This window comes from Pungitius pungitius, chromosome 7, assembly GCF_949316345.1.
Source record: "Pungitius pungitius chromosome 7, fPunPun2.1, whole genome shotgun sequence".
NCBI classification, from domain to species: Eukaryota; Metazoa; Chordata; class Actinopteri; order Perciformes; family Gasterosteidae; genus Pungitius; species Pungitius pungitius.
In genome coordinates, this window is record NC_084906.1 from 1,120,637 (window position 1) to 1,137,766 (window position 17,130).

General features: G+C 40.6%; 1 protein-coding gene across 4 annotated transcripts; it reads right to left on the bottom strand.

Annotated features, from left to right (window-relative positions):
• Window positions 1–425: 425 nt before the first annotated feature.
• On the bottom strand, window positions 426–16,727 carry swt1 (SWT1 RNA endoribonuclease homolog). Of its 4 annotated transcripts, XR_005120169.2 has the most exons (20): window positions 16,542–16,726; window positions 16,116–16,176; window positions 15,827–15,900; window positions 15,643–15,709; window positions 15,346–15,416; window positions 14,194–15,205; window positions 13,873–13,987; window positions 13,565–13,666; window positions 12,849–13,040; window positions 12,168–12,261; window positions 11,451–11,686; window positions 10,984–11,132; window positions 10,504–10,642; window positions 9,356–9,495; window positions 8,976–9,097; window positions 8,612–8,758; window positions 7,108–7,174; window positions 6,903–6,970; window positions 2,415–2,574; window positions 426–505 (listed from the first exon to the last, which is right to left on the bottom strand). XR_005120169.2 is itself a non-coding variant. In XM_037470016.2 (19 exons), the coding sequence occupies exons 2-19, from the start codon at window positions 16,170–16,172 to the stop codon at window positions 2,466–2,468; spliced, it is 2,961 nt and encodes a 986-aa protein (XP_037325913.2). In that variant the 5' UTR covers window positions 16,173–16,176; window positions 16,542–16,726; the 3' UTR covers window positions 1,226–2,465. The 4 variants fall into 4 exon arrangements, 2 of the variants coding, with proteins under 2 accessions (XP_037325913.2, XP_062419621.1); XM_037470016.2 differs by lacking the exon at window positions 426–505 and having other exon boundaries at window positions 1,226–2,574; XR_005120170.2 differs by lacking the exon at window positions 426–505 and having other exon boundaries at window positions 2,505–2,574; window positions 8,599–8,758.
• Window positions 16,728–17,130: the final 403 nt, after the last annotated feature.

Sequence of the window (17,130 nt, forward strand, 5' to 3'; positions counted from 1 at the left end):
GAGAAACAAAAATTTTGTTTGTGCATGGTGAGGTAGTGCAGCACAAGAGCTCAAGAGCAGAGGAGCTACTGTCCTTACCCTGTAGGTTGTGGGTTCAAGGCCAGTCTTGGGTTTGAGCCTTTGGCTTTACTTCAGGTTTGAGTAGCAATCTCAAGGTTAAATACAACAAACAAAGAGTTCGTTAGTGTGTGGTGAAGTAGCACATCGGAAGAGCTGCTGACATAAGCCCCTGCACTGCACTTGAAGGTTGTGGGTTCAAGCCCAGATGTGGAAATAGGATTTAAAAGAATTTTAAAGTTTAACTCACATGCTCAAGGTTAAATAGGAGAATCAAAGTTGCCAAAATGTGACCAGGACTGGTAGTGTAGGGGTGCAAGCTAGAGCCCAGAAGCCTCTGTGCGCACCGCCAGTGGGTACAAATCCCGCTCGTGCCAAGTCTTGAGCACACTACCGCGGAGGTAGTAGTGGGGGCATTGTCCCCACGGTTGTTTCTGAGAAGTGAACCCTAGGGGTTATGCAAAAACACAAGGCGCGTTCACTTGAGTTATGATGGCATGGTCAAGAATGATGAAGAATCTTTTGCTGATGAATTGAATTTGATGTTAATTGCTTTAGCCTTTTAGCACTTATTAGCCATGCTACGTAGCCTATAGGGTTCCACCTTTTTGACGGGTGAAGATGAGCAGATGTGTCTCATTCAGTGGTGACACTGACATGAAACTTATTACAGCCTCTGAGGGCATTTTTCAAGACAATCACATGTTTGTCTACTTCAGGGCATCCTGTGGACAACCTTAAACTGACAGTCTGGCACTGGGTGTAGATTTGCTTACCCTTTTTAGTGCATCCACCCTCCAATTCTCTGTTACATTCAAATTCAACTCACTTGTGCCTTCACCAATGCAGGAAGGATGAATACCATGGTTGATCCTCCAAGATGCACCAATCCGTCTCTGGGGCAATATCCCATTAGGATTTTTTATAAATGTCAGTTACCCAAAACTAAAAAAGGATTTAGGAAGAGCCACCATGTCCCTTGAGGGTTGAACCCAGATAAGGTTTAAAGTACAGAAATTTAGGGCAATATTGTGAAAAAAAGTCAAAATATGTAGGGTCAAAAAATGTCACAGAAAAGATTTTTTTAAATAATAGGTAAAACATTATTATAAAAAAATATATGTAAGGTCAATATATATATATAATTTATATATATATTATTAGGGCCGGGACTCAATTAAAAATATCTAATTAATTAGAGGCTTTGTAATTAATTAATCAAAATGAATCGCATTTTAATTTCATAAATATTTGACCTGAGAACAGTGAGAAGTAATTTTTTTCACATGGATTTTTATTTTTGTTCAACCAATTCCAGTGTAGAGATGGCATATTTAGAAATATAGTACTTTCAGAAATTCAGGTAGCCTATAGGTAAGTAGACCTTCTGTAAACTATGTTTTTTTTTAAGTAGACCAATACTTTCAAGTACATTCAGAACATTGGTTATTTTGTCAGACGTGGACTTAGTTACCCTGGTCCTTAAACCAGTCATCTGGTGCAGTGTGGGTTGGGTGTGGGTCCTTGTACGTCCACGCTAGCTGCTAATTGTGTTGCGTTGAGGTGATACTTGAGGCTCGATGTGAATTCCTTGTTGCACAGCTTGCACACAACCACGCTCTTATCGACGCTTCCATCCGTGTGTTTATTATAAGAAGATTTCCCATTCACGGGGCCACCCGACACGGTCTCGTCAGCTTCTTCGTTCATGTTCACTGTGGTTTGTTGTTGTCTGAAGTCATGAACGCTAGTTGGTGCTCCAGTATAATCGGTCCTTCCGAAACTCATCCAGTGAGAAACGTTCCGCGGTGCAAAAAATAAGTGTAAGAATGCGTAAAAAATGTGTTATTTTTTGTGTAATTAATGAATCTTAATTCACATTGTAATTAATTAATCATAATTAACACGCTAAAGTCCCGGCCCTAGTATTTACGTATTATTCTTTTGAGCAGAAGCTTACGCTGAAGATGAGAAATCGTATATAATGGGATCAGTGAGCCGACGGCTAAAGCTAAAACTTTGTCCATTGTCACACATTTTGAAAAAAAAATCAAAACATAAATAGATCAGATTCTATGTTTACACATATAAGCAACAAACGGTTAATAAAAAAAGTTATAACTTTTAAAAAGATAAACCAATATATGTGTAGGAAATTATTTTTAGACTTAATGACCTTCAATCCCTGCTCTCCTGTGATTTGGCTGAATATGATGGAACCCGTAAAGTAGCTGAAAGACTTTTGGAGGCCATTGAAAGCAGGACTCATCTGTTCTTGATTTAAATTGTACATTTTGTACATGTTATTAACAAATATGTAAACAATTTATTATAACAGTCTTTGAGGTAAAACATACGAGTTTATTCAGCTCATCTCTTTGGCAGCTGTCTCCCAGGTTCTGGTCCAATCAGGGCGGTGATGTGGTGAAGGTGACGTGTCGTCCCGTGGTTCCAATACAACAATCCAGGGCCTCTTTAAGCCCCACTAACTGGTTCCCTCCAACGCTCAGCTTCGCCCTGGGGACGCAGGCGAGGACATCAATTAGCTACAAGGACAGCACAGAGTAGTGTGCCTGACATATGGAGAGCCTTCCGCTCCTGGTTTGAAGTGGGTGGAAGGATGTGACTCACGATGAAGCAAGTCAAACGGTCTTCCTATCATCACTCCAACCTTGACTCTTGCTCATTTATTCAGAGATATTCAAGAAAAGCCTCTTACTGTTTCTCTGTAGTGACCGACTTGACTTCTACAACATGCCACAATGCATCAGATCTGTACATAACTCGCTGCATGGCTCAATGTCCCTGGAATACAGCCTGAGCCGGATCAGCTGAGCCAGAACAAGCCACAAAAAGCTTTTGTTGGATAGGTGGAGATTTATACTCCATTAAAAAGCCAAATCCTGTTTGTTTCAAGTAATAGCTTCGTATACGCAACAAAACGGTTTTTCACATCACGTCGAATTGTCTTGTGTATAATTGTACAGCTTCCTGAATGAACCTGGGGGACTTCACAGAGACACAATGTGCCAGCTTTGTATGTGCAACACAGAATGTGGACAAAGGAGCTTCTGTGTCAGCTGCAGCTTCCACAAGCCCACGGCCTCAACAGCAGCTATTTGGGAACTCGTTTCTGCAGCTGAATGTCCACATAAAACAAAAAAGGTCAAAACATGTGCATTTGTTAGGTTGTTAGTCACAGGCAAAAGATGGAAATGTCTGTCGCTGTGAGCACCAACACGTTTACAAATTGGCTGCTTTAAGTCCTGGCAGCGGAGACACCGAGGGAGCTTGTTGCTTGTTGGTTTCCTCCTCTGCTTTGTTTCCTTTGGATTGTTATGCAACTTCGGGGCGGAGAGAAGGAGGAAAGAAAGAGGCATTTTTAACTCCGACGGCCCATCCGTTCCCGTCAGTCCACCCCCCCCTTCTTCATCCAGTAGTGCAGCCGTGTGTTTTTACAGTCACAAAGGTCTGCTTTTTTACATACGAACACGCTGCACGGACAGCGGCGCCGCGTGAAAGGCTTCCTGCCAACGTGGTCGCCGTGTTAGAACTATGAACTAAGAGCTTTAAGCTCTCACCGGGAAGGATCTCTGAGCTCAGTGACGCACATGAGTTGCCGGTGACCCGGAACGTCGGTGCACACACACAAAGAGGCGAGGCGGCGCTGCTCCTGGGAGTCACTCAACAGCCTCCATGTGTTTGATGGGACACTAAGGGATATTCCCAGAAGAGAATGATTAGCATGACTCAACCGATCAAGCCAATCGAGTTCTGCTGCTATGGACACATGAATTAACTCCATGGCAACCGACCGGTGACGTTCTCAAACTACTGCTCAACATCAGAAGAAGAGGAAGAACAGTAGGCGAAAATGTGTGTGAGGCTTCCCTATAAAACTCTCAAATGATCATTAGTTTATCTTTTTGTGTTTATAAAGTTACGCACCTAAAAAGACTGACCATCCAGTCATAAATAATAGAATTAAACCTGAGTAATAATATGGAATAGAGGACGAGATGAATGCTTCTCTTCCATTTCTAACAAGACTATAATCAACGTTTTGTTTAATTGCTGAAAGAATTACTCAATGACCCGTGTTAAGCCAGAGCAGTTTCTCTTTGATGTAGCTTCTAAATAAAATAAAAACCAATCAGAAAACAAATTGAACTTAGGTGGCGTTATTCTCTCTACTTTGATTCATGCGTTTGCCCCTGGTCCTTCTCTTTCACGGTTACATTTAACCACGTATGCGTTTTGATATTAGATAAGGCTGAAAGGGTTGGGCGCCATGATAAGGAGCAGGCGATACGCAGGCTGGACGTCACATGCACACAACGTCAGGGAGTTATCAGCTGTGATAACCCAAAGCGAAGCCCTATGGAAATGAGTCGGGCATCGGCCCCTGATGACACGTCCACAGGTGAAAAGAACCCAGCAGCAGCCCCACAAACATGATTATAACCAGCATCACACATGTTCAAATCACATCAGACGTCCCTTGCTGCACATATTCTCGCGTTTATAAATAGCTCTCGGACTTAAAGGTGCACAAGCAGACAGCTGCAAACGGGTTTGGGTTTATTCAATTCTCATCCAGTGAGAAAGAAAAAGGTCAAATCGACATCCTGTATTCAAACACACATCTTTCCCACCTGTATTACCAATCATTTAAGAGTCTACTATACACTCCGTGTGCTTGTGTATGCTGCACATAAATTACTTTGATTAAGATTTTTTCTAGCTTACCTTTTCTGTACTGATTGCTGAATAACTGGTGTTTCCATAAGCAACAGAGAACCCAGCTCCTGGAGAAAGGCCTCCCTCGAGCTTTATATAACTGATGGCATCATACCGCCGCACCAAAATCAAATATTTACCACTACGGATAATGCGCTCACCAAGTAAAGTCCTACATCCCTTCGCAGTGAATGTACCAGATGAAATATTTAGGATCATCTCAGACTCAGCTGATGTCTCTCAGAGGTGCTGTGATAAAAGCTAGAGTGCCCGCAAAGCTCAATAATACAATAATCATTTTAAATGTAACAGCAACCGCAGTACTAAATTAAAATGTGTTTTTAGGTGCCATTCGATCACTTACTGTTAGTAAAGTCAATATCTTTTATGTGGTGATATGTGTGTGACAGTCAGGCCGCTGCACCAAGAGATGACACATAATGACTGGAAAAAACAAATAATCGGTTGAATATATAAGAACTTTGGCTCATTTCCATGGAAGCAGCTGTGTGTTCAACCTTATGTTATGTTTGCAGCAGCAATTTAGCTCCAAAAACATAGTATGATGGACGTGTTCATGTATGAGGGATTTGTCTTATACTGCAAATATCAAAATGGTTGGTGATTAACCTTCCGTATTAAAACTAACCAACAAACAATGATCGTTTCTGCAAAAGTTGTACGGCAACAGTTTGGTAGCATTTGTATCAAGTCAAATATTTGTCTCTAACATTACATTGTATGTACAACTTATATATCTTTAGTTCTGCAAGATAATCTATGAGGAGCAGTAAAGGGAAATCCAGTATTAGGATAATGCCATTAGCCTGGTGAAGTGTCCTGCTGTAATCCGGACGTCACTTGTGACTCTACGTTAACCTCATAAGAATTTAGGAGAGTCCTGTTTAATCTCCATGTTTCAAATAGAGTGCATTTACCTCTAGTTCACACTGCCACTAGAAGTAGTAGTAAGTAAATCTTCTTGTCAATGCAGTAGATTAATTCCATGGAAAAGGCCTTCATTGTTTATGACCACCAAGCAACTGATTTGAGATCCCGGCATTTAAATGTGAGCCTCGCTGTCCCCTTGTGTGATAACTATGGGTTTATTACATTACATAAGTACAAAGCCCTTTGATGGGTGCTGTCCTCGTTTGGAAATGTTGACATGTCCACCATTATCATCAGGGCTCTGCTGGGGGCATCTTCGAGGAGGGCTATTATGACAAAGCAAAGGCTAAGCGGCACATACCTGCACGGCACGCTTCAACACCAGAGTTTGGAGAATAGAGTGAGAAATAAAAGTGTCTCATTCGTGTCAAAGGAATGTCACGGCTATGAGCATAAATCAAACTGAGAGACTACATGACAATTTAAGGGGTTGCTGGAAATATTAATGAATATGCATTTATTCCTAAAAGGACAAAAAGATATCTTGGGATACGTCTTGTATGTTAAAACGTATGGAAAATAAAAAGCACAGACTAAGAAAAAAACATGTCTTCTAAGACAAAGAGAACAAAGAACAAATTACATTAATAAAACCTAAAATAAAATGTACAAATAACCTATTAAAACTAAAGTTGAATGACGGCACCAGAAAATGGATGTTCCGTCTCTCACACACAAAACAAAAGCGAGCACATTGATTCACACGAAGAGATAATTAATGCTCTGGAAGAACAACTTAGATAATTGGAGGTTGACTTGGCATCCCAAGAAACCAGAATGAGCAACACTGGCCCAGGGAGGGCTGAGCGTGAGAGTCAAACATATGGGGTAAACACCATGAGAGACAATAAAGGTGAGAACGTTTACAGGAGCTAAAGAGTGTGGAGGACAGTGGGATTTACTCAGGACGGGAGGAAGCCGAAATAAACCGAGTGTACTGAGTGTTAAAATGAAAGGTTTAGAATAACAACTAACTAAATAATGGAATAAATAAATAGGATAAAAAAACAGGTGAGATTCGAGCTGTGTTGTGAAAGTGAGACAAGAAGACGTTTCTACAACAGAGGTGCTACCGAAGTCATAGCGTAACAGCACTGTGTTCTGTTTCAACCATTATCATTGCTATCTGTGTGTGTGCGTTTTGTGCGCCCTACCTGTAGTCTTGTTGTGAGAAACAATCAAGAAGGTCTTTTGCTGTCAATTTGGAATCCAGGACAACCATCTGAAACACAAAGCACGTGAGCTGGCCGGGGGGAGTTAAAAGAGACAAAGACCACCGCGCTGGAAAAAGGTCAACGGTACTTTAATAAGTGGCACCCAGCTAATTTAATACCAATAACATCATGTCATGGCACCAACCTCGTTAGAGCGGATGAGGCAGAGCAGGGCCGAAACTTCCTCCAAACCAGGGGCTGATGACAATACCCTGAGATGGACAAAAACACACACCATATATTAGAGGGATAGCCTTTGTTCCAGAATATGTAACAAAATGACAACACAGCACTCTCACCATATCCATCCATCACCATAAACCCAACAGGGACGCACAAACACGGGGGGCACAAGGAGCGTAAGGTAGAAATTGTCCCTAAATGATCCCTATTTAATGCCCCTGAGTGAAAATGAGGCCAGGAGACATGTGTTGTATTGAACCCTGTATTCATTATGGTGCAAATTATCTCATTGCACTAAACCAAAGACTCGTTCAGCTTCCTGCTCCTTTGTGATGACCCTTCTGACAGCTGGATGGTTGCAGATCTGTGTGAAATGTAAGCAAGTGCAAATATTTTTGGATGCCACTGCAGGGCCAAAGTTTACACTAGGGAAGCTACTGTAAGTAAAGAGCACTCATGGATACCTTTTAGCATTTCTCGTTTTTTCCAGAAGGCACTGTGAGAAACATGTGAGACACTGTGGAACTGTACTACAGTGTAGAGCTGTCGCGTCGTGGTAAACGTGACTTGGCAAAGCTTGAAGGTCAAGCAGAATAACAACACAAGCCAAATGGGACCTGATAGCTGAGTGTATACAACACACACAGGGAGGAGAAGGCGGGTTAAGAACATGGGAAGGACAGTCTCAGGAGGTTTCTAAGACAAATGTGAGACACATAGGGGAAGGCGTGAGGAGGGATAGGGGTTTAACATCATGTGGGAACAATGACCATATTCAGAGTTGTCACACAAATTCCTGCTCAGAAACGTCTTTCTAGTCTTGAATTATTATTCTCATGGTTTATAGACCAGGCTTTTGCATGATAGATGGAGCTATGCCAGACAAATACAAGTCGTGTATACAAGGCAAAGCTGTATAGAAAATAGTATGTGGAGATGAGACCACTAACATCAAGCAAAACACATTTTTGAACCCTTTCTGCCCATGGTAACTGACTTTCTACACAACACCGACATATTATCTCCTTCCTAGTTAATATTAAAAGAAACTTATGAGTGAGAACTTAACATTCAAACATTGAGGAACCCTATCTTTAATTATAAATCATGTTTCTGTTCACCCACCAAGTCTAAGTCAAATATTCACACTCTTTCTAGCTTACTGTTTGGACACCAACATCTGCTAAAGGGAACTAGGTGGATGTTTGGCAGCTATTTGCGACACTACGCTCACCAGCAACTTGATAACTTTGTGGTGCGTTTTAAGAACTCTTGTAAAACAACAATGATGAGTTCAAAAGTTCAAAATTACGCTCAGTAGAGCACAAGGTGATAACTCTTTTTGGGTTCATCGCCCAAGACGATCATCCTCTCATATACAAGTTGTCATATGATTCATTGTGAAAAATAAAAAGACTGACAAAAGTGACGGACTGACAGCACCGATACGCACGGGCCTGAGATACCTGCTGAAGGCCTGGAGCAGCTGTGAGACCATGGAGGACAGCTTGTGCAAACAGACCACGGCGTCCTGCGGTGGCGGAGGACCTCCGACCGGTGGCGGCCCCCGCATGGTGTGAGGGTCAAAGCCCAGAGCTTTGAACACTTCCAAGCTGAAACATGACAGAAACAAATGACCGTAGGGGGCCGTGGAATTAAATACAAAACCAAATAAACAACCTCTAAAGACACGTCTGTGCTCTCCTCATTTTCTTTCAAAGAGCAAGGCATTTGCTTTGTGAAAATCTGTAAAACAATAACACATCAGCCTCATATGTTCTGTACAGTAGATTCACCCCAGAACATCAGTCAAATCGTTATGACACCCACCTCATTTGAAACACATAAGACCAGATGTTCTCAAACAGGGACCACACTTCCTGGTGAGAGACCTGAGCAGACTTTTCTTCTTCATGATCATTCATGAGAATGTCACAGGCAGGAGGTTCCCACTAAACACACAAACACACACAATGTATCTTTCAAATCCAAAAGGGTGTCATATGAATACGACACTCACTATTGCTTCGGCAATTATTAGCAACTAGTTCAAATCTAATAGAGACTAGATTAGAGAAGAGCTATGTTGATTTAAACACAAAACACAACAGAAAGAGTAGTAGTAAAGAAGTTAAAACTTCTTGAACAGATCAGAAGTTGAATATGTTTGAGCCGTGAGTGCACGTCAATTCAATTCGCCCTTTGCTGACCTGAGCTGGGAGGTTGTTGTAAATGTTTTCCATTTTTGAGATGGCACTGGGAACAAGTGTTGAACTTTTCCCAAATACTGTCACGAGCTCCTTTGCTTCTCGGAGGGCTGCGGATGCGGCGCTACAGTCTGCTGTCCCAGCTGAATAAACACATGAAAAACACATGTGTGCCAGCAGATACACATGAAGATATATACATACATTGAGTTATCAGCTGTTTTCTGCTGATGATGAGTCGGATGAGGATGTTTTGTGTCGGTAACCGTTTGAGAAGAACTGGTGTGAATATGCAGATGTAAAGCAACAAATCCAGAAGCGAGGGACACAGTGACCAAAAACAAGTCGGCTCAGACTCAGACTTGTGTGTGGTTGCGTTTTTATGTCAGACTTTGTTTCCAAGGTACTGAATACCTAAAAGGATGTTGTATGTTCTTTACATTAATTCCCTCATACTTTAAACACAACAGACACATACTTATCAATATTCCTTACCCTCATTGTTAGTTCACAATAAAATAACAACAATCTATGGACTCTTACAGAAGAAATCCCTCTCACTCATCATTTGTGAGCCTTTGACACTTTTTAGGAGGCTGTGGCACAAAGACACTCTTCAGACACCTCTGTGAGCTCAACTGGGCCGTTTCCACAGATCTGAAGTTGTATGCAGTTGAATTTCTTGTATACGGTTATATTGCAAGTAATTGTTTATTTTTTTGTTTTATTCAATTATTATTCACATTTAAATTAATTTGCTTTAAGAAAATTAGTATCAAATGTTTTCAACTACATTGTAGGACTTTATCAAGCATCATCAAATACCAGCGACGGAGGAAATGCTAAAAAAAAAGCTAAAAACTAACCAGGCTTGATTTATTTGTCTAAAAAATGTGGAAAAGATTATTCTTTTTTCACTGAGTTACATATTAACTTTGGTGGTGTCTTAGTCTTTGGAATATGCCCAAGACAGGCAAAACTGTATTTAGGAATATGATAATTAATAGCATACCTTATGTGTTGGCTTTATGTTTTATCAAATCTTTACTAGCCTCTACTGAACAGTAGACATTATTCAGTATAGAGAATTGTTAAGCGGTTTAAAGCCACTGATATACATAAAAGTCCTTCCCCCTCTTTGACCCACATACCTGAGTTGAAGAATTCAATGAGGTTTAAAACAGTTTGAAACTTCTCCCGTGGGACAAATTGCCCAAAGACAGCAATCCAGTGCTTTTTCAAACACTGCAAGACATCTTGAAGGCTCCAGGGGGGTTTTAAGTAAACTATCTGTGAACAGAAGAAAGAACAAGAATTGCCCAAATGCATACAATCAACAATTTTGAACAACAATGTTCCAAATCACAGTCAACCCAGCTCTTCGATAGCCCACGAGAGGAGACAATACAACCACCCAAAACCCATTTTCCAACCAAAACATCTAAATTGAACTAAATTGAATCAAAAACACAAACCAGAGGCTTTGAAATAGTGTTAAGTTAAACCAAATATGCACCTTCAATCGTTTCATAAATACCAGATATTAGTTTGGAATCTTTTAAAACCATTTTCAAAACACTAATTCAAATATAGTCTGAACGATAATGTGAAACTACAATTCACAACGTTACCTCTAGCCAGAGGTCGTCGAAGGCGGCCTTCATCTCCACCTCCAACACATCGGACAGCACCTCTCGCAGGCAGTCCTCTAAGTCACAAATGCTTCTGGGGTTCCATTTTCTCTTCTCTTCCTCTTCTCTTGTGCTCAGTGGCTTGTAATCTGTGTCACATAAACACATACATACTGTAGGTGGATACAACCAATTAACCAATAATGCAGGACAGCAGTTTTTGTTCTCCAAAATATTTTATGCATACATCTGCAGGAGAAGCATAGGGAGCATAGAAGAGCCCAGTATACACACTAGCTAATATTTCAGCTGTTTTGCTAAAATGTCAGCTAACTAAACAATTAATTTAGATGGACTGGACGTGAAGCAAATACAGTGAGGTATGTGCTGTTAACTATTACATCATGATGGAAATTGGCAAGTCCTTTCCTGCTTTGCAAGAAGGTACACATTAATCCTCGGCCCACCTTTCTCTTCCACAGACCAGCCGGTTCTCTCTCGAGTGTGTGGCTGCGCTGGTGTCGAGCTACTGCTCTGCGTTCGTGATGGGAGGTGAGGGTTGGCGCAGGGCATGATTGGAGTATTAATGTTTTGCAGAGGATGAAAGCCATGGCCTGACTTTTTGTTCGCTGCCTCCAAATCATTCATGCTGAGGGCATTCACTCCACTCAGTAGGGCCTTACTGCATAGGTTCTTATCATTACTAGAGAGGAACAAGGAAGGAATGTTAGTTATTTGGCTGGTCTATATAGCAGTGATAACACAAACAACATTAAAATGCATCTTTTTCTAAATCTGCCGAGAGGTTTGTATTATGTAATTCAGAATGATCTGACTTAGGTTAGCTTATCAGCTGTGCAACATTAACCGAATGTCGGCCCAGTAAATTCTTCTGTGATTTGGCGAAATGATCCGTAAGAGTGTTAGGAAATGGTGGCCAGAGAAATAGGTCAAAAGGAAAAAAATGTTGAAACAATACAATGGCCGTCCCTTCTATGCAGGACCTCAACTGAATTCTTCATGCTCAGCACATCTATTCTTTCCCAATTATTCTGTCTGGCCCTCTCTCTCATAAACTGGAACTATCTGGCTGGGCCTAGTCACAGTCACATGCATGTGCATTAGTTGCAGAGGAAAGACACTCTGCAGCAGCAGCACATGCCATCGGGGGAGGAGGTACTCACGTGCATAGAATGACAGCACACTCTGGGTGCAGACTCTGGTACTGCAGGCAGCATTGCAGCACCCTGTCATCATTATTCTCAGCATTAAGACCATCTGGGGACATGTGGGTACAAAGAGAGAGGGGAAGGAGGAGGAGAAACCAAGCGAGAGAGAAAAACAAGTCTGTTAAAGTGACATGTTTAATTCAGTACAATGGGAGCTCATGGTTAGTGTGTTACCACAACAATCAACAGAGTGTCCTTTTCCTTTTTCAGAGATGAAGAGCCCAAGATGAATATTTCAAGAGATGCACTAATTGCTTATATGCTCCTGAATAGTTAACAATATCTCTGCTGAAACAACTTTTTTATCCTTTGGCAGAGATCTTAACACCACTGTTGATCAATATTATATACAGCTAAGATGTGGGTCACCTTATTTAACATGCATTCCATTGATGATGCATTATGAAGAAATAGCTCATTGATAGGGCCACAAAGTATTTGTGAAAAGGGGGTGGGCATGGATACATGGAATATAGTCACCGTAATAAACATAGAAAAGCTCTATATAAGAGCGTAATGCAAAATAGTGTCAATTGTCAAGATATTCATTGGAGAATGCACATGTCAAGCACTGAACCATGCACAATAACACAACTTTAACTGCACTTAAACGACTTTCCATAAATAAACACTCACTGCTGCTCTCAGAGGCCTGCTGCATAGACTGCCCCCTCAGGTGAGGTTCCCGATTCTTCAAAGAGTTGTAGATGTACGAGATGGCAGGAATCGCAAGGTGCGCCACAGAACCGGACGTGCTTCTCCCCCTTTTTAGGGAATCCAGCTCCTGAAGCACCACCCAGGGGATCAGGACTACCGGGACGCCCATGGCTAAAAGTGTGAGGAACAAGTATTTGACATTTTTAATACACAGCATTTTAATATTGCAGCTGAAAATAGATCTTAAAATAAATCGGAAATAAAACTTTCTTAGAGTATGTTTTGTATATATTTACTCAACAAAAATCACATTTTAACTATTTACTGTGTTGATGTTATCTCTCTGAATTGGTGATTTAACGTGAGCTCTTTTTTGCATACTAGGATTACTTTCCTGCTCCTCAAGTGGGATTAATCACTGTATGACGGCTTGACATGTTCATTAGCCCTGAAATATTATTAAATTAATCAAAAGGATGTGGGAAATGTAAGGGAAAGGAATAGACAGTTAAACATGTGAGATGTGTAATAATAACTAAGCCACTGCTGCTAAATAACTTTTAGCATTTGGCTCAAAACTGAACATGGGAGTGAAAACTAACTAGATTTCTATGACTTATTACACCATTTTGACATATGAAGTAACAATAAATCATTCAAAAGAGAACATTAGGTATTAAAATCATTATAAACACCTCTGAGGCCGTGAAATCGCATCTTTTTCACATAGTCCAGGTGACTGAGGAGAATATTAGTGTCCAAAACAAGGATGAGGTCCTGCAGAGGAGGCCGTTCATCTGTAGAAAGCAAGTTCATACATGGTAAAATAGTTGCTAATGACTGTCATTAGTTAACAACATAATAAAGTCAGATCAAATTGGACATAACAATTCCCTTGTATCTTCTGTAGGATTCCTCTTTACCTTCATGCTTTACCCTTCTAAATGTCTTATATCATCTAATTTTTCAACCAAACAATTAAACGAGCAGTGTGTGTCTGCACCTTCCTCTTCTGGAGGGTCTATTTCCATACAGGTAAGTTCCCCATAGCTCTGCTTAATGTCCAGCTCCAATCGCTTCTCGGAGCGGGCGAGGTGAAGCTCCTCAACCACCAGCATCTGCAGAAAAACACATTTTGGAAAACCCAGTAAAATACCAATGCCCCCTTTCCATTTGGAAATGTTTTAACAACATAATAAAGATGTAATTTCAATATTCTAGCTGACAACAGGCTTCCTTTAGAACAGTATAAAATATTTTATTTTCGAGAAAGGAATGTAAGACATTGACTTGTTCAGATTAAATGAGTGATGTGTTTTACTACCTGGTTGACCCACGGCTCGGGGTCGGCTTGAGGCTTAGCTGGAAGTTGGTCTGACAAAAACAAGCCCTTATCTTTCCCTTCAGATGAGGAACTATGTGTAACATCCAAAGGGTCGTGAGTTTGATGGACAGTTTCCCGCACGGCTTTGCTTCTGGGTGACCTGGAGTCTGAAGGCTCAGATCCATGTTTGAGATTTCCGTGTGAAGAACCATCACCATTGTTGTTACTGGTGTTAGTTACTTGTCTTTGTGGAACCTTTTTTAATATCTTAAAGTGAAAAGGCAGAGATGAAGCATGACATCCTATTTGTTGCTTAACAGATGTTGACTCGACTTGCTTCCATGACATCGATGTGAGCTTCCGTGGGATTTTTCCGACCATCACATTTGAGCTACTAACTGAGGTAGTCTGCTGGGATGAAGGGGAGGAATGCTTTGTAGTAGAGACAGGTGAGGGTTTTGCCTCTGTATGGATCTTTTGGGCCTTATTGTCTTGATGCTTCTGGCACATTTTCTTAAAAGTGTCTCTGCTCTTCTCCAATGAAGAAAGAGTGACAGAGGAGGGCTTGTATGGTTCTTTGGTCTTAACCGTGTTGCTTTTATTTTCAGTTCTCTTGCATTTTGCCGTTAGTGCATCCTGCCTCTGATCTATCTGTTCAGCAGAAACCAGAGTGGGACTCATTTTCTGCTTTTTTAATGTGGATGTGCTACTCTGGGAAGATTTGGAATCTGTCGTGCCTTCAGGTATCTTCTCTGTCCTCTGAGGAACTCTACTTGCATTGATTGATAGTTTCAAGCATTTCCTCTCCGCAGTCTTACATGTACTTAACGTATCATCTTTACCCGAAATGTCACTTTTTGGTTTCGAACGTTCTTCTTGCTGATCAACAGGTTTCAGGTTTTTTGTTTGCGTTTTTGCTAGTCTGTAGACAGGTTTTTTTATGCGGCGGGTGCTTCGGGAAACATCTTTGGCGGTACTTGAAGTAGACTCTTCTTGTTTTGCTCCACAACTCCTTGCAGAAAGAAGAAGCAGAAGAAATGTCACATTCAGAGATTCATTCAGAGACAAACAGCAATGAATTAAGTGAATGATAGTCAACTAGATAATATCTAGATGACTTATTTGTTAAAAGGCCTGTATACTGTATCAAACCTCTTCCGACTGTTTCCGTCTTGCTTCTTTCCACTTCTGTCCTTTTTCGTAACATCTTCTTCATTGGATGGCTGAAAACATGGGGAAAGAAGTTTGACAAAGCAGTTGATTTGTACCGTATCAGCTAACCAGAAAACATTCCTGATCTATTGAAAAATTATTAAAAGTTTTTTCCCCACAAATGTGGATATTATATCAGAATATGTAATTATTTTTTGACATTAAATTACATGCAAAACAATAATTTATCCGTACAGACCGCCCATAGTAACAAAACACTATTGAAGACCTTCTTACCTTCACATTTCCTTTTCTTAAAGTTGGTGACTTCTTGCACGTTGACTTTTCACATTTTGCTGCCTGACTTCATGTTGAAGAACAATAGAAGACATTATATTGACAGAAAAAATATATATTTAAGGGAATTAAACCACATTATAGAAACACAACTTTGTTAAAAGTGAAGTATAATGTAACTAACCTCTCCTGACTGTTTACATCTTGCTTCGTCTTTTCACTTTTGTAATTCTTAGCAACCTCTTCTTCCTTGCATGGCTGAAAACATGGGGAAAATAAACATTAATATAGAAGTATTTTCTGACATTTTATAGCCAGAAGGATTAACAGCAAGAATCATTTTCAAATAATTGCAAATGAAATCTGTTTTTTTTACTTTCACACCTACTACCTACTACTACGTCACAGTATTTATTCATAACAGAACATTAAATAACACGCATTGCAACAGAGGATTGTTTTTACTTTCTTACCTTATAAACTTCTTCGCTTGATGACAACATCTTGCGCTTTTGTTTTTTTTTTGACATTTTCCTGTGAATGTAATTTTTTGAAAACGATTAAATGCTCTGTCTTTCAAAACAAACTGGTTTGACCCAGTTTTAATTTCGTAACGTTAGCTAACCCACACCAAGCAGTGTGAACTTCACGTTACCAGTTAACGTTACACGGGAGACGGACTGCAGCTAACATGGTGTAGTTACACAAACATAACGTTAACTTAACTTTTTAAGTTTGGGTCAAATTTACACTCAACCCATATTTAATGTAAAACTATAAAACGGTGAGTAGAGGTTGGAGCTGACATTCACAACACACAAAAACTAAATGAATGTTACCGTAAATATAACACGGCTATAGTTTGACTCAACGCTCACTGAGGAAAAATGAATACACACCTGCTAGCAAATTCTCTTATCTGGCGTCTGAAATGTTCTGGCACACGAACTTATATTTACATACAGCATACGGCCCTTCTATTCGGAGCACACCGCAATATAACGTTACGTTAAATGAACATGTTACGTTTAATCGTAACGTGCTCTTCCGCATCGTTCTTCTTCTGCGGCTACTTCCGGTTCTGGTTGCCACGTTACCGCCGCGGCCCGGAGCGGAGGAGCGATGCGCGCGCCCGCAACCTGTGGCCAGAAACGTGGGGTCTGTTGTAATGTGGTGGACGATTTCCCACATTATACAAGTATGTGAGTCCTTCGAAGACAAACGCATCTGCGAACGGGGAGTACACTGCGCACAAGGTCAGTCGGGAGTCAGTATTGTGACGGAGTGGCTTATCCGGTCTTCCTCACACAAAAAACATTCTTTTCACCACGATTACGAGATATTTTCAGTCTGTTCAGTGGTTAAACAAATAGTTTCCCACTCACCATGTTACCTTGGAGTTCCTTTGAATGAATAAATAAGTAAAACGTGCCAGACATTTTCTTTTCAAAAATTAAACAAAACGAATTAAACTTTGATGCAGTAGTT